This window comes from Carettochelys insculpta, chromosome 2 (assembly GCF_033958435.1).
Source record: "Carettochelys insculpta isolate YL-2023 chromosome 2, ASM3395843v1, whole genome shotgun sequence".
In the NCBI taxonomy this organism is placed as follows: domain Eukaryota; kingdom Metazoa; phylum Chordata; order Testudines; family Carettochelyidae; genus Carettochelys; species Carettochelys insculpta.
Genome location: NC_134138.1, coordinates 230,121,334 through 230,148,839, shown reverse-complemented (window position 1 = coordinate 230,148,839; position 27,506 = coordinate 230,121,334). Strand labels below are relative to the sequence as shown.

Genomic DNA, 27,506 nt, shown 5'->3' with positions numbered 1-27,506 from the left:
AATTGCTATTTTTCTTCTAAATATAGTATTAACCCTTTGTGGTGTTTCTACAAAACTGGCATCTTCCTGCTGCAAATACGTGTCTGCAAACTAACAACATTTGCATTTAGAAAACTCATTACACAATTCACAAATGATAATGACAATTGGGTGTTCAGTACCTTTAAAAAGAGTGGTCCACAATTGCAGCTATTACTTTGTCTGGTAAGTATAACCATTTTACTTTTCCACTAAGATGCATATTTTTCAGTTAATCATTTCATGAAGCATCTGAAATTCTTAGGCAGTACAGAGGCAGATCATACAAATGTATTTTGAATTTTTTTTTGCAGTTTCTGTGCATGTTTAGTAGTCCCTTCTATCTTTATTTAAAGATTGCAATGACTTACTGCTCATATATGCACACTTGTCTTCAGATTGTCTCACTCTTATGCAATACCTGATTTGCTGTGTCCCATGTTACGAGTAACACCTTCTCACTCCTGCAACATGCTACTGTTTTGTTTCCACATTCTATGAGTAGCTAGCCAGGCTCAAATCACACAACTTTGTCCCATGTACTTCAAAGTACTAGCAGGTTAGCCATGGCTAAACATGAGCTGGCACTTTGAAGTTGCTGTGGGGGAAGATTAATAATCTCCTGACACCCTACTTACCATCTTCCCTTTGAAGTCAGGAGCATACACACAGCCTAGGACAACTGCACCAAGATATTTTAAGAACAACAAGAAGTCTTGTGGCACCTGATAGACTAACAGATATTTTGGAGCATAAGCTTTCGTGGGCAAAGACCTGCTTCCTCAGATGCATGAGTGGGGTGGTGGTGGTTTCAGAGGGGCATTTAAAGAATGGGGTCCCAGTAAAAGGGAGGGCCAGATTGACAAGGTCTATTCAGCAAGGTGGAAATGGCCCATTATCAATAGTATATATCAAAAGAGGAAAAAACAAGTCAGAACAGACAGGGGGATACCAGCCATTGTCAGAGTCTAATGGGGAGATATTAACACCCAGGGCAGAGAAGCTGTTTTTGTAAACTGCAAGCCACTCCCAGTCTCTGTTTAATCCTTGGTTAATGTAGTCAAATTTGCAAATAAATTGCAGCTCAGAGATTTCTCTCTCCATTTGATTTTTTAAATTTCTTTGTTTCAGGACTGCTACCCTTAAATCTGCTACTGATTGTCCAGGGAGATTGAAGTGTTGCACCACAGGCTTCTGTACATTACCATTCCTGATGTCTGATTTATGTCCATTTATTCTTTTATGAAAAGACTGTCCAGTCTGACCAATGTAAATTGCAGTGAGGCATTGCTGGCACAAGATGGCATATATTATATTAGTAGATCTGCAGATAAAGGAGCTCCTGATGGTATGGTTGATGTTAGGTCCTGTGATGTCGTCACTGGTGCAGATATGTGAGCAGAGTTGGCAGCAAAGACTGTTGCAGGGGCTGGTTCCAGGCCTAGAGCCACTGGTTCGTGATTTGTAGTGGCTGGTGAGGTCTTGTTTAAAGTTGGCCGGCTGTCTGTACATGAGGACAGAACTGCCTCCCAAGGTCTGTGAGAGTGAAAAATCATTGTTCAGGATGGGTTGCAGATCACTGATGATGCGTTAGAGAGGCCTTAGGTTGGAGCTGTATGTGATGGTCAGTGGTGTTTTTGTTTTCCTTGCGAGGCCTGTCTTGTAGCAGGTGGCTTCTGGGTACCCGTCTGGCTCTGTCAATCAGTTTCCTCACTTCCTTAGGTAGGTATTGTTTGAGGAAAACTTGGTAAAGGTCTTGTAGATGTTTGTCTCTGATGGATCAGAGCAGAAATGGTTGTACCTTAGTGCCTGGCTATAAACAATGGATCATGTAGTATGCCCTGGATGGAAGCTGGAGGCATGAAGATAAACATAGCAGCATGTGGGTTTTTGGTATAGGGTGATATTTATGTGACCAGTATCAGAGAGGTAGCCATGTTAGTCTGGATCCCAATCCAAGACCAGCATCTGATGAAGTGAGTCTGTGCTCACGAAAGCTCATGCTCAAAACTTTTCTGTTAGTCTATAAGGTGCCACAGGACCCTTCATTGCTACTTATGTGACCGTCGCTTATCTGCACAGTAGTGTCCAGGAAGTAAATCTCTTGCGTGGACTAGTCCAGGCTAAGGTTGATGGTGGGGTGGAAACTGTTGAAATCATGGTAGAACTCTTCAAGAGCCTCCTTCCCATTGGTCCAGATGATGAAGATGTCATCAACGTAGCACAGGTAGAGGAGGGGCGCTAGGGGATGAGAACTGAGAAAAGTGTTGTTCCAGGTCAACCATAGAAATGTTGATTTCCTGTGGGGCCCTGCGGGTGCCCATAGCAGTGCCATTGATTTGAAGGTATACTTTGTCCTCATACTGAGATAGTTGTGGATGAGGACAAAGTCACAAAGCTTCACCACCACTTGTGCCTCGGTCTCAGCAGGGTTAATGTTCCTAACAGCTTGGAGTCTAGCTGCATGTGGGATATTGGTGTAAAGGGCCTCTACGTCCATGGTGGCCAGGATGGTGTTTTCAGGAAGGTCACCAATGAACTGCAGTTTCCTGAGGAAGTCAGTGATATTTTGATATCTATCCTATCTTGTAGAACTAGAAAGTTCATTGAGAGGTCATTGAGTCAGCCCCCTGCCCTCACAGCACAACCAACCCCATTCCTAAGGTGGTGTTTGGTTTTTTTTTGGAACTTATTTGCCTCAGACCCCTAAATAGCCCCTTAAGGGATGGGCTCACAACCCTGGGTTTAGCAGGCCAATGCACAAGCCACTGAGCTATCCCTCCCCCTTGCAAATAGGTAAATATACCTTTTTCATAGAACTGGAAGGGACCTTCACAGGTAATTGAGTCCAGTCCCCCGCACTCACAGCAAGACCTATCACCATCCCTGACAGACTTTTTTTTTTTAAACCCCTATATTGCCCCCTCAAGGACTGACCCACAACCCTGGGCTTAGCAGGCCAACGTGCTAATTCCTCACCCCCGGCCCCCAAATCTACACACTAATCAGGTGGCTCATCCCACGCGCGGGGAGTGGAGAGTGTAAGTTTTACCCCTTCCCTCTGCAGGGCAAACCCACAGCACTGGGCGGGGGAACTCCCCGAGCTTCCGGAGCGTTCCGCTCCAGCCCCGCTTCTGTCTCACCCCGCAGCTGCTTACCGCGCTTCCCCACGCCCCGTACTTTTCTACCGCCCTCTCAGACCCGCCCGTCCCGCGATTTGACCCTTTTCCGCCCCTGTAAGGAGGCGGAAGCAGAGGTTGAAGCCAAGGAATGGCAGCGGTAGGGCACAAGCCGATGGTACTGCGCATGCTCGGTTTTAGCGCGCGCATACTCAGTAGTCTGTTGGGAGGGGGAGCTGTGTGGGACGGGAGGCTGAGGGGCGGCTGCCTGGGGACCAAACCCGGAAGTGGAGGCGTCAGGGACAGGTGAGCGCAGTGGGCGGCAGGTCGGTGTGAAATGCTGCTAGAGCGCGTGGGTCTGTGGCTGTTTACGCCGCGTCCCTGTCCGGCTGCCACTGGGCTGGGACCCAGACCCTGACCCTGACCCTGACCCTGACCCTGACCATGCAGCCCCTGCGCTGCGCCTCGGAAGTTGGGGGGACGATTGGGGGCCCTCAGCTGGGCTGTGACCCCCCACGTTGTACCCCAGCCCGTGGCTTCTTCTGGGGGTGTAGCGAGGGCCGTGTACCCCTCCCCCGCGGAGTCCTGGGTCTGTGTGCCTGCCCCCGCTGTGGCTGGGGCTTTCTGGGGCTGTTCACTCCTGCAGCTCTTGGATGCAGAGTTGGGCCCCCCCCTTGGTAGGGGTCTTGGGCCTGTCAGTCCCCTCTCTTGGGACTCCATTCCTCCCCCCTACTTAGCCCCTCCCCTGGATATTTTCTAGTGAAGACATAGTCTCTTTGCATTTTTCTTTCTTGCTTGTGATTTGTCTAGGACTTTTACTAAAAAGTACCATGATCAAATCTTAGCCTTATTGTTGAAGTCCGTTTTTGTGTAGAACACTGTGCTGAAGACTTGCAAAACTGAAAGCAGCACACTGCTTCAATATTTTGGAAATGCTTTTACAGTATCATAATACTTTCAACAGTACATTAATTGGTTTTGTTTAAGTCTTTCATGGAAGGTTACATTTTTGCAAAATGGCATGGTGTTTTTCATAAAGAAAACTGTGTTTTGACAGGTTTTTTCACATTGCTGTATGAGAAAAACTTTAGCCTGAGATAACGTGGTGCTGAGATACCTCAGGGTTCACAGTAGTGTAATAAAGGAGTAGTGTTCATAGATGAATACATGGGAAATCTTGTTTTCAGTCCAAAGAAGCTGGATATCTAGCTGGATATTTTTCTCATAATAGATCACATCAGACAGATGAGGGATGAGGGTGGGACCTCAGGGTGATAGGGGAGAACGTTACAACCTCAGGTTAAGTATACAGAGTGCATGAACATTTTCCCTAAAAATAATGCAATACCTTGTCCTAGTTTTAATTTAAGATGATTTAGGCAAGTATAGAATATAAAAATTGTTCACTAAAACCATACCATTCTTTTTTTTAACAGTTTCCACATGTATGGACATTACCTGAGTCTTCCTGCAAAATTTTAAATCACTGTGCTTATTTTTAGTTGCAAACATGAGTGGCTCCAAACCTGATATTCTGTGGGCTCCACACCATGTTGATAGATTTGTTGTATGTGACTCAGAACTAAGCCTCTATCATATTGAGTCTGCTGGGAGTTCTGAGCTCAAGGCAGGATCCTTGCGATTATCAGAAGAAACTACAGCTACATTATTATCAATAAATTCAGACACGCCGTATATGAAATGTGTGGCTTGGTATCCTAAATATGATCCTGAGTGTCTTCTAGCTGTTGGACAAGCCAATGGTCGAGTTGTCCTTACCAGTCTGGGCCAGGATCACAACTCGAAGTCCAAGGAGTTGATTGGAAAAGAATTTGTTCCAAAACATGCACGGCAGTGTAATACCTTGGCATGGAATCCATTAGACAGTAATTGGCTTGCTGCTGGACTAGATAAACACAGGGCTGACTTTTCAGTATTGATCTGGGATATAAGTAGCAAATATACCCCAGAGAGTGCAATTGCTACAGAGAAATTGCGACTTTCAGCTGGAGAATCTGAAGTTGGATTGGTAGTGACAAAGCCACTTTATGAATTAGGACAGAATGATGCTTGTCTTTCTCTTTCCTGGCTTCCACGGGACCAGAAACTTCTTTTAGCTGGAATGCACCGAAACTTGGCTATCTTTGACCTTAGGAATACAAGCCAAAAAATGTTTGTAAATACCAAAGCTGTTCAGGGGGTAACTGTAGACCCATACTTCCATGATCGTGTGGCTTCCTTCTATGAAGGTCAGGTTGCCATATGGGATCTCCGAAAATTTGAAAAGCCTGTTTTGACTCTGACAGAGCAGCCAAAGCCCCTAACAAAAGTGGCTTGGTGTCCAACAAGAACTGGACTGCTAGCAACTTTAACTAGAGATAGTAATATCATTAGATTATATGATATGCAGCATACTCCCACGCCTATTGGTGATGAAACTGAACCAACAATAATTGAAAGAAGTGTGCAGCCGTGTGAAAATTACATTGCTTCCTTTGCATGGCATCCCACAAGTCAAAATCGAATGGTAGTTTTGACTCCCAACAGAACTATGTCTGACTTCACAGTTTTTGAAAGGATTTCTCTGGCCTGGAGTCCAGTTACATCTCTTATGTGGGCTTGTGGCCGACACTTGTATGAATGCACAGAGGAAGGAAAGGCTAGTTCTTTGGAAAAAGACATAGCCACCAAAATGCGTCTCAGGGCTTTATCCAGGTATGGTCTTGATACTGAGCAGGTTTGGAGAAACCATCTTCTAGCTGGTAATGAAGATCCTCAGCTGAAGTCACTTTGGTACACTCTGCATTATATCCTTTAAAATATAAAATAAGGAGAGTTGTAAAGGAACCTTGCATCTAAGTCAGTCTCTATGTAAGCAATTTATATTTAATATTGACTGTAAACAGCCTAGAGTGTATTGTGCAAGATACTGCAAAAACTTTCTACAAATATTAAACATAGAAATTGAAATTCTTCTTTTCCAAATCTCAGGGAAAAATATTGGATGAAAAATCATCGTCCCGGTATTTTTCTGTCCAGATGTCTGTCTGTCTCTCCTTTACCACCCAAGGACATTTCAGATGGACTTACTGAAGCAGTCCAATATCTATTTGTATGATTAGAGTAGCGTTATGTTTAATTTATATGAAATATGATTTTTTTAAATTATTTTAGGAAATGCTTCATTTTTGCAGGTGAAATACCTACTCTTCAGGCTGTGTTGAAAAGACTAACGTTAGTAAAGTACTTGTAAGATGAAAAGCCTGTAAAAGCTAACTATTGGGATTTTTTGGATAGGACTGAAAATCTCCTGTAGTTCCAAACTTTTTTTTTTCCAGACAGTCAATATAGTTTGCCTGATTTAGGACCCACACAATGGTACATTGCTTCCAGATTTTAAAGAATTAAATATGTCACAATGTAGAAGCATTCTGCTCAGTGGAAATTGGGACACACTTCATGCTATATCTCTGGCTACCATTTCAGTGAAAAGTAAACACATCTGTGCACAAACTGTAAAAAGTAGTCACATTTTGCTCCCTGCACACTTCTATTAAGAGTGTGGGAAAACTTACCAGCACAGTTGTAACATAATTATACCTATACATTTTCCCATGTATATAAGCCCTAGTATTTATAGGCTGTGGGCTAATGTACGCATGGAGTTATTCAGGAAGAGTTCTTCCAGAATATGCCTTCTTTCTGTTTAGCTAAATCCACTTTCAAAGTGGGGTAAGATAAAACAGGAAGAAGGCACTCTTGCAGTATGAGTGTCTGTACGTGGACTTACTCCTGAATGTTAAAGTCTTACTTCTGTGATATTTGACCTTTCTCCATTTTCCCTTTTCCCAAATTTAATCCCTTTAGATTGGGGTTGTGCAAAGCGGGACAGGCCCCCTCAAGTGGTGGGGAGAGGACGTGACGTTTCCTGAGCAGGGCGCGGAATGATTGGCTACTGGGTCTCAGGCTCATCCGTCTCATTAAAAATATTGAAATATTTTACTATTTTATGTATGTGTATTCACCTTTATATACCGATCCCTTAAGATTTTACATTTCTTACATGTGCCAAAAGGGTGTGTGTTTGGTTTTTTTTTTTTCTCCACATGAATATAGCCAAAATTTTCGTATGAACATAGACCGATCGGGGTGGGAGTCGAAAAGTCGGGCCCAATGTAAAAAGTTTGCTCATGCCTGCTTTAGCTTATGCTAGACTGTAGCTGCTCTTCGTTTTGGTGGGAGTTGCTATTCAGAACCTTAGTATGTGAGCTGGTACCAGCCAACCCTTAAACAGATTAACAAGTAAGGAAATTTTCTTTGGCAGTAGTGCTTGGCATAATTTTCTTGTATAATGTTAACGCATTAAAATTTAGTAGTTCATTTTGCTTGCAATGTTCTGTTAGTGTGATGATTTACAATGAAGAGGTCATTCTACTTGAATAGAAGCATATTAGAAGGAATAGTTTTTCACCTATAATTAAACATTCAGACTTTCTCATATTTCCTATACCTGTAAATACTTATGAAGCAGTATACTGAAGATATGGATCAGAAGCTTGCAGGAAACAAAGGATCCTTAGTATATGCAGGCATTAAATCAATTGTGAAGTCATCTTTGGGTAAGAACAGTACTACTTTAATAATTATACTATAACGTTTACAAAAACAAGACTGTCAGGTGCACAAAATTGATAAATTGTTAGAATGCATGTTAGCTTCTATGGAAAAAATGAATATGCTGAAAGATGATACAGAAGCATGAGTAAACTGTAGTTTCTAATTGGCTGATAGATAAATAACGTGAAACAAACCATAATTTTTCTTGTGGTTTTGCCCAGGATTTCTGATTTGATTTGGAAGCTGGCTGATTAAAAGCGAAATGAAAGATCATGGAAATTTATTTCAAATTTTGTTTATACAAATGTTGCTTAAAAGCTTGAAAATGATTCATTTTTCTGTAACTTTTTGACAGTATATTTTTCTGTATAAGAGTGCGAAATCAGTCAGGCTTCATGCTGATGACTTCTCGGTATGTGTCACAATATGTAATCAGTGCTGTAAACAAAAATGCTGGGTAAGTCTGTGTAAGTGTGTGAGGAGAGAGTTGTCTGTAAAATTGCAGGCTTATGTGCATCCTGTGCACTTACTCAGCTAAATAAGTGGAAAATATTTTCCTCGGTCTTGCTTCAAGTAACTTAGGGTAGGTTTGATGAAGCCCTCTGAAGCAAGAATCATATCTTTTTATTCTGAAAAGTACCTAGAACATGTTTGGCTGCTGAAAGATATAATGAAGACTAAAAAATAGGTTGAATCTCTCTAGTCTGGCACCCTCTGGACCTGACCAGTGCCGAAGGAGAGAATTTGCTGAAGCATGGGCGGTCAGTATTGTCTTGCAGCATTACCAGTACTTTTACTGTATACAGGGCTCTTAGAAGATATTTAGGGGTAAATTAGAGCTAACTAACAGCACAGACCACTGAAAGCCAAGACTGGTGGCTGTAAACAAACTGTATGGGACTGCAGGAATCTTGGTCATACTCAGAAGTGGTCATCCAGCTAACTAAAATCATCCTGGACCACAGAGGTTGCCAGACTAGAGAGGTTCAACATCGACTGGTGGTAATAGAAGCATGTGCTGTTATGTCTCCTCTTTGCTTTTTAATTTTTGCCTTTTTTTCCAAATCTGAAAATCTTGTTAAAAAGTTCACGGGAGCAAAGAAGAATCTCCAAAATTTTGTGGTGTTAAAAAGACTTGTTTGGAAATAAGTATCATTTTAATGTTTGTGCTAAGAAGCCATGTACAGTAAAAGCTCAATGATCTGGCAGTCAGTTAATCAGAAATGTTGGTTAATTGAGATTTTTCCCCAGTACAACTCCATCTAGAAACTGTGACTACTATACTGGCCAGCATGTTTCGCAATTATAAGGGCAGGCAATAAACAAAACAGCAGACCACCGGGGTTAGTCCCTTGCAAGCAACCACTGCTATATTTCCCTGTGCCTCTGTAGGTGCTGGTGGATGGCAGCTCTCATTGGCTGTAGATCACTGTTCGTGGCCAGTGGTTGCATCGGAAGGTGCTGTCCCAGTGCTTCTTGCTTCTCCCATTGGCCATAAATGGCAATCCTTGGCCTAAAGGAGCTGCAGTCCTCTGGTACCTGCAGAGACACAGGTAAATATAGAATTGGGGGTCCACTAGGGGCTAACCCTTGAGGACTGGATCCAGCCTGCAGGCCAGTATTTGCCTGTTCATGTGCAATTGCATACTCTGCACTCTTACGCCAAAGAGACAGAAAACAAGTAAGCAAGCTGAAATAAGTGATTTATTGAATAAACAAATTTCTAGGGTATGTTGTAGGGTCATTACAGATTCAGCCCAGACTCTTACACCTAAGTTCTTTTAATGTACGTGGCCAGGTGGCCATGGAACTCCCTAACAAGCCCCACACAATGTCACTTCTCTTGGCTGGCCCCAGCAGGGAGCTGCCAGGGCAGGTGCGCCTCTCCCTGCTGGCCCTAGCAAGTCTGCTGCAGCAGCTCTGTACCAGGACTGTTGGGGAGGAGTGTCTTTCCCCCCATCTCTGACACCCAAACCAGAGTTGCCCCAGAGGTGTTGCTGTTGGAGGACGAATGCCCTCCCGTAGCCTATCCTGGACCTGCCCCAGCTGTGCCCAATGTGTCTGCAATGACCATGGAGCGGTGCCACTTACCTGGTCCCAAGCTGCTGTTGACGGGGGGTAGTCCTCTTTCCTTTGGACAGCCCTCACTCCAAAATCATCTTTTCCCCCACCCCACCTCAACCCCCTTGGCACCATCCCTGCCACACTGTGTGCAGAATGATTTTTATTATGTAATACATCACCTCCATCTAGGTGCAGGTAAGGAAAGCCTCTCTGCACATGGACATGAGAACTTATTGGAACAGTGCCTACACTTTCCATATTTACAATGATTGATGTTGATAATGATGACCCTCAGCTGAGCACTGCATGATTCTGAAGTGTCTTCTGAATCATCAAAGAAACATTAAATTGTTCAGTACATTTTTAGTAATCTAAGTGCATACTAGTGTTGCCCATAGTAATATGTTATGTAGAAAACCTTACCTGTATGCACCTAAGTGCTTCAAGAAATGAGCCATTCTGCAGAGCAGTATAGTGGTCTGAGCATTGGCCTCCTAAACCCAGGGTTGTGAGTTCAATCCTTGGGGGTTCATTTAGGGATCTGGGGCAAATAGACTTAAAGAAGGGGATGGTGCTTGGTCCTGCCAAGAGGGTAGGAGACTGGATGTGATGACTATCTTCCGAGGTCCCTTCCAGCTCTGTGATGTGTGTTGGTGAGTACCTGTAGACTGTTTTATACGCTACTGATTGTATTCTATTCTAGTTCTTTGAAAATCAGTGTTCCATTGGTAAAATATAACTGTTAATCATTAGTCCTGTGGCACCTTTGAGACTAACAAATTTATTAGGTCATGAACTGAGAAAGTGGGTTTTACCCATGAAGGCTCATGACCTAATAACATTTTAGTCTCTAAGGTGCCACAGGACTGCATGTTTGTGAAGCTACAGACTAACATGGCTACCCCTCTGACATCATTCTCAATTAACTAGAATATTTGATTAACACACACTCCCCTCCTCCAGTTCCCCCTCCATGCTGGATAACAGAGATTTTACTGTGTTTACAACAAATTCTATTTCATAAAAATGCAAAAAACAAAAGTTTAGTGACAGTTTTGTAAGAGAAACTTTGTTTTCAGTGAAACTTGGAACTAAAATGTTGCAAATTGGCAAATAATTTAAATTGTGTTCCTTTGTAGGAACAACAGAGAATATGAGGCATAGCAGGAGTGGGTCGGACAGGCAAGCAGATATTATTCAATATCTGAGTGAGGAGAGGTCATTGGCCTTGCAGCTCTGTGGGTGGATAAAGAAAGGAACAGATTTAGATGTAGAACCCTTTCTGAATTCTCTGGAACAAGAAGGAGACTGGGAGAGAGCCGCTGCTGTAGCACTTTTCAACTTGGACATACGGCGAGCAATACAGATCCTGAATAAAGGCGCTTCTTCTGGAAAAGGTATATTTGTGCACCTTCTAAATGTTTTTGTTTGGGATAGCTTGCCTTGATCTTACTAGGTCAGTTTTCTCTGCCATGGAAACTCCATTTGGGCACTGATGTTAGCAAGTGAAAACACCTGCCCCTTGCAACACCTGCTTAATTCTGTGAGGGTTGGATTGGGCCTCATGTTTGGCTGCTTCTACACTCACCCCTCCTGTTGGAGGGGGCGTGGTAATGAGGCAGTTTGAAGCAGGCTAATGAGGTGCTGACGTGCATATTCAGTGCTTCATTCGCATAATAGTGGATGCAGGAATTTAGAAGTGCAGACTTCAAAATGCAGACTGGCAGTGTAAATGAGGGCGGCTTTGAAATAAGCACCTCACTTCGACATTCCCTTACTCCCAGTTAGTTGAAGTGGGGTGCTTATTTCAAAGCTGCCCACATCTACCCTGCCAGTCTGCATTTCGAAGTCTGCTCTTTGAAATTTGCAGGGCCAGGGTTATGGTAATGAGGTGCTGAATATGCATGGCAGCGTCTCATTAGCCTGCTTCAAACTGCCTCATTATCATGCCCCCTCCAAAAGAGGGACAAGTGCAGAAGCAGTTTTACTTATTTAACAAGTTCTAATCTGTCATTCTTCATTGAATGCATCATTAGTTTTCTTCCATTGTTCTTTCTAGAGACTTATCCACTGCCCCGAATATGCCCACTAGAACTACAGAAATTGTCTCATATAGTCAAATACCCAATACTAATCTTCTTCCTTTGAAGAGCTGTGTTTCAGTTTTAAATTATGTAAACAGTTTGCTTTTCCTTAGTTTTTAATGTTTAGTGATACGAGGAGCAAGAAAGCTAACCTAATCCAAAACTGTCCACATATGCTGACATTCAGAGTGTAGCCAAATTCTTATAGTACAAATGCTTCTAAATATTGATCCCATTTTCTTGTTTTTTGATGATCAGGTGATTTGAATCTTAATGTAGTAGCAATGGCCTTATCAGGCTATACAGATGAGAAGAACTCACTTTGGAGAGAAATGTGTAGCACTCTGAGGTTACAGCTAAATAACCCCTACTTGTGTGCTATGTTTGCTTTTCTGACAAGTGAATCGGGTTCATATGATGGAGTTCTGGTAAGCAAGCTTTTACTACACTAAGCCACTTATAAATGAATGCATAGAGATGCCTACACAAGATTTTTTTTTTAAATTATATTCAAATTACTATAGAATTACTGTTTACTTCCTCTTGATGCTCATTGTTTTCTCATGAATATTTCTTTTAAATCCCATGATGGTCATGAAAAATGTATAGAAGGTAGAATGTCAAAGATGTTTTAAAAGTTTCACAATGAGGTTTTTTCTTTAATTGTAAATGTGTAAAACTGTATTAATGGCCCCTTAAAATATAGTTGGTCTATCCTGTTTCAAACAATAGGACAGTGTTAGGAAATTACTTAAGGTAGGGAAGCATGTGAGTGAGAGGATGGTAAAAGGGGAGGTAAAACATATTGAGAAGGTAAATGGATGTTTTAAAATATTTAAATCATAAACAAGGCTGTAAAAAGACAAGTGAAAACTGAAAACAGCTGGCATGGGAGTATCAGGTAATCCTATGCAGGAGGCCCAGGTTCAATTCCCATTTGCTATTTCTTTTTTCCCTGGGCCACAAAACACCTGAACCATTGCAGAGGTGATGTATTTCGTTCCTCAGTGGGGCAGTACCGGGGGGTGGGGGGGGCAAGACAATGCTTTGTATGTTTCAGCAGAAGCCGTTCTGACCAGTGTAAGGATCAGTGTGTTAACTGGCATCAAAAGCATAGCTGACTGGTCAAGGTGAAGAAAAGCAATCATGACATAAAATGAGGATGAAATCAATGTTCTCCCTTCCACCAGTTGTTTGCTCTCTGCAAGATGTGTGGAAATAAGAGCAAACAGAACTCTTAAGAGGATCACCAGTACAGTAAAACCCCTATTTATACAATTTCAGTTTGCTTGTTACTTGGATTAATAAAAGTCGAAATTATGAATGACGGGGAGCCGGGAACCAGGCATCAGTCTGGATCCTGGCTTCTCTCCCCTTCCCACTCCTCTCCACTGGTGGGAGCCAGGAGACCGACCAGAACAGCTACACTGTTCAGTTTCCCAGGAGCCAGGCTAGTGCCTGGTTCCCAGCTCCCGCAACTTGCATGAAATTCAATTTACACATGATTGCCCAGGAATGCAACCTATGCGTAAGTCAGGGGTTTACTGTACATAGAGTAAAAATTAACTCACCAGAAGGGCCTAATAAGAGTGGCCAAAAAAAAAAAATTAAAACAGGGCCAACAAGATAAAGGGAAGGATAATAGATATACAGTAACATAAAACTTTTTTTTTGAAAATTTAAAAAAAAAAGAGAAGTTTGAGATTTCTAATGAAAGGTACGCTGTTAAATACTCTTTGCTGTCCCAAAAATCTCTGTCATAAGAAGGTAATGACGTGAGAGTGGCAGGATTGTTAGGAGTTGTCTGAGTATAGTTATTAGAATGAGGATCAGTGAGAGTGATTTCACAGCTGTCAAGTCCTACAAACAGAAGAAAAAGCAGAATGCAATATACTTGATTGTTAAATGTGTTAAAAAGCTTCATTCTGTGGGGTGTTTTTTGTATTTACAGTTTTACCTTATGGTGACTGTGGAAGCCATTTCTGTGTTGAGCAATATGTGCTAACTTCACATTTGTTTCTTGGAACCAATGTAGGAGACGAACTATGCTGAAGTGTTTGGTTTTCCATCAAATATTTATAGGTTAATCTGTAGAACTTTAACTTTGGGCTTTTGGTCTGAATGGATGAACGATTAGAGGAGCTATAAAATAGCTGGTGGCTTATGGGTTCAAATATTCAGTTATCCTGTTTAAACTGTAAGCTCTTTGGGGCATGGAGTGTCTTACCCAGTTGTCCAGTGCCCAGCACAATGGCCACTGGCTTCATTTGAGGCCTCTTCTACTGCTGTGGTATCAGTACAGTAAACCCATGATTTAATGGACTAATGGGGGCGAGGCATCCGTTAATCTAAAGGGTTTACTCTCCCCACCCCAGCCAGGCTTCCCCAGCCCCTGCCCCCCGACCCCCATAAATGCTGGCAACTCAGCAGAGCCGCCTGGAGCACCTTCTGCTGGAGCCACCAGAGTGGCTGGAGCTGCTGCCGCCACCGGTGAAGCCACTGGGGCAGCTGGAAGAGCCACCACAGCTGACACCACCGCTGAAGCTGCTGGAGCAGCTTGGAGGACCTGCCATGGCTGGCACTGCTGCCGCCACATGCTTTTCCCACCTGGGCTGGGACTGGATGCGGGCAGGTGGCTCTCGTGTAAACACCCCACCCCTGATGGGAGGAGCGCATGGCAGCTCCTCCAGCTGCTCTGATGGCTTTGACAGCAGCAGCCTCAGCTGTAGTGGCTCCTCCAGATGCGTTGGTGGCTTCAGTGGTGGTGACTCCAGGTGCTGTGGCTTGGGCGGTGGTGGCTCCAGCCATGGTGGCTCCTTCAGCAACTCTGGCAGCTGCAGCAGTAGCTCTAGCAACAGCTCTTGCAGCGCTGGTGAGTCACTGGCGTTTACTTTCTTTGATGGTGGACTTGCAGACAGTCTATTATTTCCAAAGTCTGCTAAATTGGGGTCTGGTGAGTTGAGGGTTTACTGTAATAAATAACAGAAGTATCAAGTTTATGTTAAGGTCTTTAATACAATTTTTTTCTGAGGAAAGGTGTTTCATATCTCTGTCTCCTTTTCCGTCTGCAGTTCATCATTGCCTTGCGTTTTGTTCTCTCATTGCACACTTTCCAGCCTTGTTTTTTTTTTAACCTTGCATATATTCTGCTGCTTGGATGTATTCTCGCCTTTAGATGCTGGAGGCGTTATGAACCAGCGCTGATTTGCCAGCTTTCCATAGGTTGAAGTGCAGTTTGAATCCCTTTCTCTTGGCAATGTGGCAGATTGTCTTGGAAGTTGTTTTGTGACTAAGCATAATGAAATTCGTAATATTAGTTCTGCTATAGAAGCAATGGATGATTTGGAAATTTGTCTGATATTGGCATGTATATCTATCTCTCTTCTCACAGTATGAGACTAAGGTAGCAGTACGAGACAGAGTGGCATTTGCTTGCAAATTTCTCAGTGATGCACAGGTAAGAGTGTGTTTTACATATTATCATAAACTGATGCTAGTCTGCATTTTTAGTCGGAACTTTTTATAGAAAAATTTGAAATTGTGAATAATGGAAGTAATGATAAAATGTGTAAGTTTCCTCAAAATAAAACTGAATAAATTAATTGTTGTATTATTTAAAAATCAGAGTATATCTTGTCTGATTTCCAGTTGTGATAATTAGCCAATTTTTAACAACATGTTACCATGTTAATAGTTGCATGGTATTAACAGTAGGTGCATCCTATTACAAATATTTGGGGATGAGGAAATGTTAGACAGCATGATTCTGAAATATTATTATATGCTATTTTCCAGTAGATGTTATAACATCTTATTAGGGCTTCTGATTCCAAAATTGATTCTGCATAGGTGATTGCCCTTTTACATCAGTGGAGCTCCATGCTGACAGAGTTCTGCTTGCATGGTGCCATTGGGTGGATCAGAGCCCAAATGTATAGCGGAGGTTTCCATAATCTCTCTCTTGGTTGCCCTGTCTTCTCCTTTGTCTGGCTCAAATACACATGGTCAGGTTAGCAAACAAAAATTAAGCATTTTTTTAATTGGCGATGTTACTTAAGCACATTAATTTGTTCAGTCTGTTTTCAAGGGAAATGCTGGTTAAACACTTTTACATATCTATACTAAACTAACCTGTTTAAGCCACCCAAAATCTTTCTTTACTCCTTCAATTGTCTAACTGGGAAGAAATGCTTTCAAAGAGAGTAACAGAGAGTAAGCTGTGCTAGACTATACACTATCAAAACAAAAAGCAGTCAAGTAGCACTTTAAAGACTAGCAAAATAGTTTATTAGGTGAGCTTTCATGGGACAGACCCACTTCTTCAGACCATAGCCAGACCAGAACAGACTCAATATTTAAGACACAGAGAACCAAAAACAGTAAGCAAGGAGGACAAATCAGAAAAAGATTATCAAGGTGAGCAAATCAGAGAGTGGAGGGGTGGGGGGGAAGATCAAGAATTAGATTGAGCCAAGTATGCAGACGAGCCCCTATAGTGACTCAGAAAGTTCCCATCATGATTTAAACCATGTGTTAATGTGCCGAATTTGAATATAAAAGTCAGCCCGTCCACTTCTCTCTCTAAAACGGTGCGATAATGTCTCTTCAGTAACACACATACCTTGAGGTCATGGACAGAATGCCCCGTTCCATTAAAATGTTGACTAACTGGTTTGTGGATCTGGAGTGTTTTGATGTCTGTTTTGTGCCCGTTGACCCTTTGTCTAAGGGAGTTAGAAGTCTGTCCAATATACAAAGCATCTGGGCATTGTTGGCACATGATGGCATATATGATGTTAGTAGAGGAGCATGAGAAAGTGTCCCTGATTCTGTGAGTAACCTGGTTAGGTCCAGTGATGGTATTTCCAGAGAAGATATGTGGACAAAGCTGGCAGCGGGCTTTGTTGCAGGGAAAGGTTCCAGGACTGGTGTTCCTGGGGTATAGGCTGTGGCTGTTAGTAAGAATCCTCATGAGGTTGGGAGGTTGTCTGTAGGAGAGAACAGGCATGTCACCCAGGGCCTTCTGGAGTGTAGCATCCTGATTAAGAATAGGTTGTAGGTCTTTAATAATTCGTTGCAGTGGTCTGAGTTGGGGGCTGTAGGTGATGACCAGTGGTGTTCTGTTCTTGGCTTTTTTGGGCCGATCTTGGAGTAGCTGGTCTCTGGGTATGTGTCTGGCCCTGTAGGTTTGTTTTTTTACTTCTCCTGGTGGGTAATTCAGGTTTATGAATATTTGGTAAAGTTCATGTAGTTTTTTGGTCTCTGTCAGTTGGATCAGAGCAAATCCTCTACTAACATCATATATGCCATCATGTGCCAACAATGCCCAGATGCTTTGTATATTGGACAGACTTCTAACTCCCTTAGACAAAGGGTCAACGGGCACAAAACAGACATCAAAACACTCCAGATCCACAAACCAGTTTGTCAACATTTTAATGGAACGGGGCATTCTGTCAATGACCTCAAGGTATGTGTGTTACTGAAGAGACATTATCGCACCGTTTTAGAGAGAGAAGTGGACGAGCTGACTTCTATATTTAAATTCGGCACATTAACACATGGTTTAAATCGTGATGGGAACTTTGAGTCGCTATAGGGGCTCATCTGCATACTTGGCTCAATCGAATTCTTGATCTTCCCCCCCACCCCTCCACTCTCTGATTTGCTCACCTTGATAATCTTTGTCCTCCTTGCTTACTGTTTTTGGTTCTCTGTGTCTTAAATATTGAGTCTGTTCTGGTCTGGCTATGGTCTGAAGAAGTAGGTCTGTCCCACGAAAGCTCACCTAATAAACTATTTTGCTAGTCTTTAAAGTGCTACTTTTTGTTTTCAAAGAGTGTGTGTGTGTTAATCACTACAGATTTGATTTCAGAGCATGTTTTGTACTGGGAGAGCTATAAACACTTATTCCTGATTATGTTAAGAGAAATCAAATTGGTAGTTAGTAGGTGAGGGATTTTTAAATTGCTAGAATAATGGCTCGTATTTTGTGTTCCCACTATTTGAGAAAACTTGAGTAGGTTGGGCAGGACTTTGACTGTGATGCATTGATATGGCTATTTCTGTTTTACACTGATTTTTCTGCACAATTCCAGCAGATACTTCCTTGAAGTAATCTCTCTTAAGGGGGAAATTATTCAAAATATAGGTATGTGCTAAAATGATCACATGGAAACAGTATGAGCAGAAAATGAAGGTGGAAATCCTTCATTTTTGTAGTTGAATAGATTCACTGAAAAGCTGACTAATGAACTGAAAGATGCTGGAAACTTGGAAGGAATTCTGCTGACAGGACTGACAAAAGATGGAGTGGACTTAATGGAAAGTTACGTTGATAGAACTGGGGATGTCCAGACAGCAAGCTATTGTATGCTACAGGTTAGTATTTCTCTCTCTGAAGTAATTTCAGGATACGCTATTACTCTACCATATTAAGCTTTTAGGTTATGTTTACACTGCAGAGCTATTTCAGGATACCTTGGTAGCTACTCTGTGTCTATGAAAAACGCCCAGTATTTTAAAATATTTTTCAAAATACCAGACTTGCTGTTTCAGCATCTCTGTACACCTCATTGCAGGAGGAGTAAGGGATGCCTCAAAATAGCGCAGTATTTCCACATTTGGCGTTGTCTAGATAGGGCCTATTCTGAAATTAATTCAAAGTAGGATATGCAGTTTGCATAAATTGCTTATCCTATTCCGAGGTAAGGGCATAGTGTAAGCGTAGCCTTATACAGTGAAGTGAAAAGTATTTTTTAGCACACACAAAAATTAAATAACCCACCATATATGGCCTGTGTAGTTTACATTCTGTGTTTAATTTGGCATATGAGAAGCAGGAGGCCCTCATTGCTTTTTCTGGGGAGAGTCTTGGAATAAATCCTTTCTCTTATTAACTCACCTGGCTACACCTAGACCCAGTTTGATACTGATTAAGTTCCCCAACAGAATCCAGGGGTGGTGCTGTGGTAAATGTCCCACTTCTTTCCTTCGTTACTGGGAGTCTTACTTTGTCATTGCTTCTGGATTGTGCTGGCACAGTTACGCCACTGCCACCACCACCATTGACAGTCATACCTATTTTTGGACTGTCAGCTTATGGTTTATGGTCTACTTTTAAAGCCCTGTGGTTGTGGATTGTTAAGGAGTATCATAGTGCAAGTGTGTTTAACCTGACAAGAAGACTTAAACTTGGGGGAAGTATCAGGTATCATTTTCAAGCTTGGCGCAAACAGATATGAATGACTGTATTTTGTCAAGGCCTTATACAACTTCTTCTGTTGTTCTGTGCTCTACATTTTGAGTGTCCGTCCTGGTCCTGCAAACATGTTAGCTCCCTCTCTTCTTCAGATATCTCCTCAACTCAGCCTTGTCCCCATTCTCTTGTACAACATCTGTAATGAAAACACTACTAAAAATTATCTCACTAGGCCATCGTGTACCATGAAACCACAGCTGTTTTGCATACTCCTCCCCTGGTTTGATGTTACACTTCACTGTCCTGCCTGTCTTATTTGCTTAAGTTGTAAGCTTTTCTGAGTGGAGATTTTATGTGGAGTGCTGTGCCTCTGCAAGTGGAGTGTGTAAATGTAAAAAACCTTAAAAACCATTGTGGTTACTAGTAAACAAACTGACTTAAAATATTCTGTTGAATATTTGGGCAGTATATATATGAAGCTGCAACAAAGCGTGGTACAATTAGTCATGGTTTGCCAAACAGACAGACAAGGGTAGTATTACATTACAGCTCATGTTGGCTGAAATTTTTTTATTTGATAACCTTGAGTATTTTCCTTAATCATTTGTATTTCTTCAGATATCTTTTACTGCATGATGAATGTAAAACCCTTGGAAGTAATAAGTGACTTGTGCATATTTAGTGGTTTATTTCATGTTTTAGGGTTCTCCATCTGACATTCTTAAGGATGAGAGAGTTCAATATTGGATTGAAAACTACAGGAATTTGTTGGATGCATGGAGGTTCTGGCATAAACGAGCAGAATTTGACATCCACAGGAGTAAGCTGGATCCCAGTTCAAAACCTCTAGCACAGGTTGGTTTTTTTAGTGAGCATTTAATAATGTAAAAAGTTGATTTTCAGTGCCTCATCAATGTGGTTTCCTTTCACCTGTTCAAACTAATCTCTGCGCAGAACTAGCACAACGTTATGTAGCCTCAGTGAGCCTAGTCCTTCCAGCCATTCCTAAAGAGGATTGGAGTCCTCTTTGCACCTAGGAATCTTCCCCATGTTGTGTGGAAGAAGGCTCTGAATTATTTTAAGTAGGATGTTTATCTAAAAATCCTTTTTCTGTTAGTCCCTGGAAAGTCCAGTGTGAACTACTATGTTCCCCCATCAGGAGACAGTTTCAAATGATTGACAATGAAAGAAATGCATTAGCAGTCACCTCTCTAGGAGAAAAGGTATACAGTGCCACAATAACAGATGCATAATTGTTTAATATAATGTACCGCGCAGATATTTAGATATTCACAACGTTTAGTTTATTGAATTATCTTTATGCCATAAGATTTCTTCAGGACATTGTTAGTCTGTCACACATGCCCGGAGAAATGAGGCGTGTACTCATAGTCCTCATTAGTCACATCTCAGCTTCCACCTGCACAAAGGAACACTTGGTTTAAGGCCATACTGACAAAGTTGCTGAAGAAGCTGTTTAACATACCTCGAGCAGACAAGGTGCCATTGGTGCTGAGGGCAGTGAGACAAATTGGTAACGTGATAGAATAAAACAGAGCACTTATTTGAAGAAAACAGAGTTTGTTAATCCCCTCACCTCCAGTTTTTGTAAGGGATGACTGGTGTTTTAACATTTTATCAATTAGAAGAGAAACATGTCTTTCAACAACTTTGATTTCCCTCACTTTCTGCAGGAAAAGCAGATTGCTTCAGCCTCTGCTATAAGGAATCACTTGAAACTGCAGCTGGCCATTGAGCTCCGTGTTTGGTCACATTCAGTAAAGAAAATACTGAAATGGTGACAAATATTGTTGAAAAAATGCCCTGGATTTCTTTTTGGTGTGTAAGATATATCTAAAGACACAGGAATCAGTGTCCTGTGGAATCTTACAGCTTTCTATCTCTCAAGATTCTCAAACTTTGTGTCTACATTCCTCTTCTGCTGGGATCCTTAGATGGTCGGTTGTTTCTTCAATGTATGTTCTGACAAACTCAAATTTCTGTAACTGAGTTAAAAATTTGACAAACTTTTTATTCGCCAGCTGGTTCTGGATGAAATTTTAGCCTTTTATCATAAGCAAATCAGGGGAAAAAATCACCTCATTTCAGTTATGTTTATTAATTTTATTGGATGTACTATATTTCAAATTATCTCATTCCTGTTCTTTTTGGCTCTTGCTCTGTGTTTTCATAGGTATTTGTGAGTTGCAATTTCTGTGGAAAATCAATCTCTTACAGCTGTTCAGCTGTACCTCATCAGGGCCGAGGTTTTAGTCAATATGGAGTTAGTGGCTCACCGACCAAGTCAAAGGTTACAAGCTGTCCTGGTTGTCGCAAACCCCTTCCTCGCTGTGCACTTTGCCTGATAAATATGGGGACTCCGGTTTCCAGCTGCCCTGGTATGACACAATTTTAAGAAACTCCTTTTTAAGAAGCAGCGATTATTTAAAGGTGCCTGGTTAACTATACCTTTTTAATTTCATTCCATTGCATTTATATCTTTCCAGTCTGAATTACTTTGAAATTCTGTACATCTGTATTTGAGTGCAATAATCAATGGTTCAAACCCCAGCCAGTTAAGTGATTGAGATCCCAAACTACAATTATTTGATGTCTGACAGTGTGTGAAATTAGCTCTTCGGTTTTTGCCTGTAAGGTACCAACTCCCTCAGCGAACGTGGAGGTTACTCTCTCACCCTTTTACTCCGTCCTTTCACTTGTCCCCTTCAAGAAGTTTTCAGGCAAGCAGGTCTCCTGCTGGAGTTGGGGAGTTCCTCTCTCCAGAAACACCTTTCAGAAACAGCTCTGGTAGTCTCTTGTGTTAGGTCCAGGTTCTCATTAGTTACTCACCAGTCACACCCCCATGGCAGTTAATTGCTTACAGATGGGCTTGACCTTTAAAGAAGTTTGTTCTGGGTAGACTGGGTCCTGACTCTCCATAAAGGGCCAGTCTCTGTCATGAGGTTTATTTCATAAGTGTAATATCTTCAGTCTTGCTGGTTAAATGCTATACAAGTTGCGTTGAAGCTTCTTCTCACTAATTGTGCTTTAGGGTCAGTATTATACTACAACCATGGAGCATAGTATTACACACATCTTTCCCAACTGTTTCACCAGTCCATCTTATGACTGCTTTATAGCAGTTATTTTAATTTCTAGCTTATTGATATGTTACTATGACATTCTGGAGTTCTGCTCTTACAAAGCAGAAAAGAAACCTTTAATGAAGTAGGAAAAAATCAGAAAATGTAGCAGTACTGAAAAAGAGTGTGAAATGAAGCTGTTAAATTACTGTAAGAGCTAAAACAGTAGCTTATTAATATAAGTGGGACCCAAGAAAATGTAGGGTCCCTTTTGGTCATTTTCACAGTCAGAATTTTAAAAATTGTAAATTCCATGATTTCAGCTATTTAAATCTGAAATTTCACAGTGTTGATTGTATAGGCCCTGACCCAAAAGAGTTGTTGGGTGTCACAAGGTTATTGGGGTTAGGAGTGTTTGGTACTGCTACCCTTAGGTCTGCACTGGTGGTGGTGCTGCTGCTGCCTTCAGAACTGGGTAGTTGGAGACTAGCAGGTGCTGGCAGGGAGCCTAGCTCTGAAGTCAGAGCCGCCGCCACCACCACCAGCACACATGTAAGGATAGCCTGGTATGGTATTGCTAGCCTTATTTTTGTGTTGCTGTTGCATGCAGAGCAGAACCTGTCAGCAGACATCACTTGCTGGTCACTGGCTCTGAAGTCAGTGCATAAGGGTGGCAATAGTGTGACCTCTCCCTCCCCAAAAATGATTTAATAATACCCCTGCAACTGTCTTGTGGGTCAGGATCCACATTTTGAAAAACTCTGGTCTCCTCTGTGAATTCCATATAGCGTTAAAGCTTCTAATTTTAATTTAAGTTCTCTAATAAGGCACAGATATTGTCTGAAATTTCTTACCTATCCACAGGAGTATCAAAATCAGATGAAAAGGTGGATCTTAGCAAGGACAAGAAGTTAGCCCAGTTTAATAACTGGTTTACATGGTGCCACAACTGCAGGCATGGTGGTCATGCTGGACACATGCTCAGCTGGTTCAGGTAAACTGACAATTAAAAGTTTATCCTCTCAGATAAATTATGTATAATGTGCCATATGAGACATACTTCATTGGTGGTGAAGTGGGTGTTATATTAGCTATACTTGTCTAATGTATTACATAAAAATATAATTTAAGGCATATGGACAAGTGAACCAAGCTCAAGGCTGAGATTTAAGCTTTAACTCTGCATCCTCTGGAGTTTTTGAATCCTTGATTTCCAAGTCAGTATTGCATTAATGCTAGTTTTTGCATGGAGTATATATTTCAGCAGGCTCGAATTTCTGCTCACGTCCTCAATGGATGATATGAGCATTTGCTTGGGATTCAAGAAAGGTGTGTGTGATTACAAAGCACTATATAACCAGTAATGTCCCATCACCCAGTTAATCCCTCTTTCATTGTGCTGAAAACTATGCCTTCCCTAGAAACAGCCATAAGGATGACCTTGCCCTTTTCCATGGCAGTGTTTGCATATTGGTACTGCTTCATGGCTCTCTTTAGAAAGATGGGGGGGAGATCTATTCTGACACAGGGATCAAAGACATTGGGAATTCCTGTGGGGGACAGCTATTGGTAGGGGTGTTCCAACTGAAAGGTAAGCTGGCAGCCTAAGGAAGCATTTTGACAAAATGCGGAACTTCCTAGCCGGTCAAAAGGCTTTGTCATGCTACGCCACCTACAGCTGGGAATGTTTTCAGCCCAATTTGCAACACTGTATTGAACTCCTGTCTTGAATTTAAATTTTGAATGTTGTTCTAAATATGAGAGGGCTTTGAAAATGATGCAGGCAGGATGGGTAGACAATCTAATATTTTACCTGCATCATTGGCAATGTGAACATTACTTTTGGAGCTTCTTTGTCCTTTCTACCTATGTTTTCATACAATTACAGAGAGATGGTCTTCTGCTTTCAGATAACTTATTGCCCATGTATCCTGTATGCTTTATTACTATTTCCAAATTATGTTCAGCTATTTGATTTCTCTTTGACATAACTTGCTGCTTCACAGATTTACATTTTGGGAAATACAGGACTGAGATTACAAAGCTGTTCCTTTACAGTTTTATAATCCTGTTTCCTTTTCTCATCCAGGGACCATACTGAATGTCCAGTGTCTGCATGTTCATGTAAATGTATGCAGCTGGATACAACAGGTAATCTCATCCCAGCAGAGACTGTTCAGCCGTAAAACAGAGCTTCAAAATGTGGGGCTAATAGATATTCTTCCTAGGGAAAATGCTTACCTCAGAACAAATAACTTACGACTCACTCAGTGGAAAAATAAATCATCCTATTCAATCATCAATTTGGTGTATGAACAGTTTAGATGTGCTTTACAGAGCCAAGTACTGCTGGAATGAGCCTTTAAGTGTGCCGTGTGGACTCCCATCAAGTGTATTGAAGCAGACCCTTTTAGAAGTATTTCCACAGGCTTGCTGAAGTTCAAAGCACCCTTCAAGAAGATTTTCAGATTAACACTGAAAAATGTTGAATCTGCCATTCAGAATGAGCCAGTGTTACACATACACTGTTTACTATGAGTTTCTGGCCTTTCAAAATAGGCGACTGAAGACTGTTACTGAGAAAATCCCTGAGTTGTGCTGTGTTTTTTGTTTATTCATCATTACTGATTATATACAGAGGATATTTTTCTTTGAAATTGCTTTCAAAAGTCCAGCTATAAAAACTTATATTTCCCCCTATGGATTTTTCTTGAGAGAAAAGCTATATCCATGTAATTTTTTTCTGTATTCACATTATAATACAAAGACCATTTCAATCCAAGTTTTGCCTGTTCATACCTTGCTGTTTGAATATGAAATCTTTAATTCATTTTTTTCCTAACAAGAAACCAGTTTAAATAAAATCTGGAATATCAATTTTAAACCAGAATACAAATCCTGATTTTTATGAAGGATTCTGTGCATCCAAAACATTACAACCCCCCAGTTTTGATAAGTTAATTAGATTTAATTCAAATATGATTACAGAACCAACATTTCTGATAACAGATTGGCATATTCAACATTTAGTAAATTAGAGTTTTATTTTTGTAAACTGCATTGAAATATGAAATGGAGCAGTTCAGATTACTGGTGGATATTGAGTGACCCTCTTGTAAAACTGCACAGTTTAAAGCTTCTGTCCATGAGCAGTTTCAAAACCATTTGTCAGACAGCAATAAAATCCAGGGGTAGGCTGTTGTTTCATCTGGCCACACTATACTTGGTTTTAATGAGTATTTGTGTCCTTGGTCTTTTTTATAAGCAACAAAATCCACACCTTTAAAATTTTTCCTTCTATTCCATATGTGACAATAACAATTTATGTGGGGTGTTTGCACTGGTGAGTAAAAGTTAATTCTTATCATTCGTGTATTGTCACTCTAAAAACCCAACTGTCAGAAGATGAAGCACTAGCAATAAAATGGTATTTTATTGCCAGTACTGTGAAAAATTGGCCTTTGAAAATCAGAACATACTGCAGGACATAGCTGGCTACCAGTATGCTACTGTATTGGCAAAAGGGTTAGAAAGCCAAGACCCCTATAAATTATCATGTGCATGATGCATCACCAGAGACCTTGTTTTCATTTGTTTTTGATTAAACCTATTAATGTTTTAATATATTTATCCAACCCTAAAATTGTTACCTAATTGGTAGTTTGATTTTTAAACTGAATTGTAACAGGTACTTGATTATTTACACAAAGGCTTATTTGGAAAGCTGAAAGTTTCTTTCTTAGTAGCACAAAATATTTGTGTGTACCTACCCAGTTTTGTTTTGATGTTGTCAGAAGTTTCTGCCAATCTGAAATATACTCCAATAATAAATATAAATCTGAACTTACTGCAAAAGGTGGTAGTGTTATATAGTGTGGGAAATGTAATATTTAGGTTTCAGTTTCTCAGGAATCTAGATTTTAGAATGTCAAGAATTTTATTTTGAATCCACCATAGCTAGAGTACTGGTTCATATGTACAACAGCATGACTATATAATGTCAAATTTCCCTCCTGTAAAATATTCATTTGGAGTTGTCAAATCCTATAATTTCCATGAAATTTTATGGTTCTCTTCATGCTTTAAAACACTTCATGAATTAAGAATGTTTATATACTCCAATACAGAATAAGCACATAATCAGTGCTCAAGCTGTCAGACAGATACATTTATTTTCACACACTACGCTTCTGATGCTGTACTGAAGTGAATGTCTTCATTATTTTAATCTTGTTAATTCTTGCTGGTTTTCCTGTGCTGATTTTTTAAAATAAAGTTGTAGTTTGTCTGATCTGCTATTTTAATCCGAATTGCATCTTTGTGGCCTTTATCATCATTCCTCTTTACTGACACTGCAGCCTATGAACGTAGTACAGTGAAGAATATATGTACGTGCCATCTCTGTTAATGTGCTTTCAATCTGTTTTTGGATTATTTAGGTTTGTTTACTTGAGTCACATCCAATTGATACCAAATTGAATATTTATATAACATTCTATGGAACTGCAATCAAGGGCACCATTTCTGGAGGGCAGGTGTGAGATAAACTGCAGCTGTGAAAACCAGTGTGCTGCTTGCTTTTCTTCCATGTCCCCCTCACTGTCTGAGAGCAAGTGGAAAAGAACACAGCTTGTGTGTGCACTTTCCACTCCTGGCTGGTGAGGGGAGGGGGCAGAGGAGTAAGTGGTGCAAGCTGTGTACTTTTCTCTTGCTCCCTGATAGCAAGAGGACAGGAAAGAAGAGCAAGCAGTGTCTTGGTGCATGGGCTGTAGTTCTCCTTCCACCCTTGATTTGCAATTTTTGTAAAGTCTGACAACAGTGGTGTTCAAAAAAGGAGGGAAAAATCTTTGCCTCAGTCCTCCCCCTCCCTACACCTAAATACAGGAGCTGGGGAGGGGAGTTGCAAAGAAACTAATGCCAAATCTAGGTAGCCATTCCTATCCCTGACGTACTTCAGAACAGCCTCAGTGCTAATTATAGATTTAAGAGCTAGTCAGAGTACAGTTTACTCTGGCACGGCCTCCTCTCTCCCACAGCCATGTACACAATTAATTGGGTGAATGTATAAATGTTTTGCTGGCAGACACCTTCAGTGGCTTGGAAGCAGATATTGTATTTCTGATATGATTTTGGAAACAATAGCAGTAAATTTAAAAAAAAGCCCTGCTCCTCTTACCTTATAGCCTCTGTGGTTTCTGTCATTTTCTGCTGAGTGGTAACTGCAGCTGTATTTTTGCAGGATTCAGCAATGGTACCCACTCAGCATCCAGTCTCCAGACATGTTCTTTCTAGGTGGAGAACTAACAGTCCCCTTTCCTTC

The 27,506-nt window shown here is 41.1% G+C and overlaps 1 protein-coding gene across 3 annotated transcripts in view; it reads left to right on the top strand.

Moving 5' to 3' along the window:
- Positions 1–3,377: 3,377 nt before the first annotated feature.
- Positions 3,378–27,506, top strand: part of MIOS (meiosis regulator for oocyte development) — a 29,825-nt gene continuing 5,696 nt past the window's right edge. Inside the window, exons 1-11 of one of the 3 annotated variants that reach the window (XM_074984696.1) lie at positions 3,378–3,443; positions 4,574–5,944; positions 7,658–7,756; positions 10,958–11,215; positions 12,161–12,330; positions 15,294–15,359; positions 18,125–18,283; positions 19,806–19,958; positions 21,298–21,502; positions 23,051–23,180; positions 24,276–24,513. In XM_074984696.1, coding sequence (XP_074840797.1) covers positions 4,648–5,944; positions 7,658–7,756; positions 10,958–11,215; positions 12,161–12,330; positions 15,294–15,359; positions 18,125–18,283; positions 19,806–19,958; positions 21,298–21,502; positions 23,051–23,180; positions 24,276–24,372 — 2,634 coding nt within the window. In that variant the 5' untranslated portion in view covers positions 3,378–3,443; positions 4,574–4,647 and the 3' untranslated portion in view covers positions 24,373–24,513. The other 2 variants (XM_074984697.1, XM_074984698.1) reach the window with 2 other exon arrangements.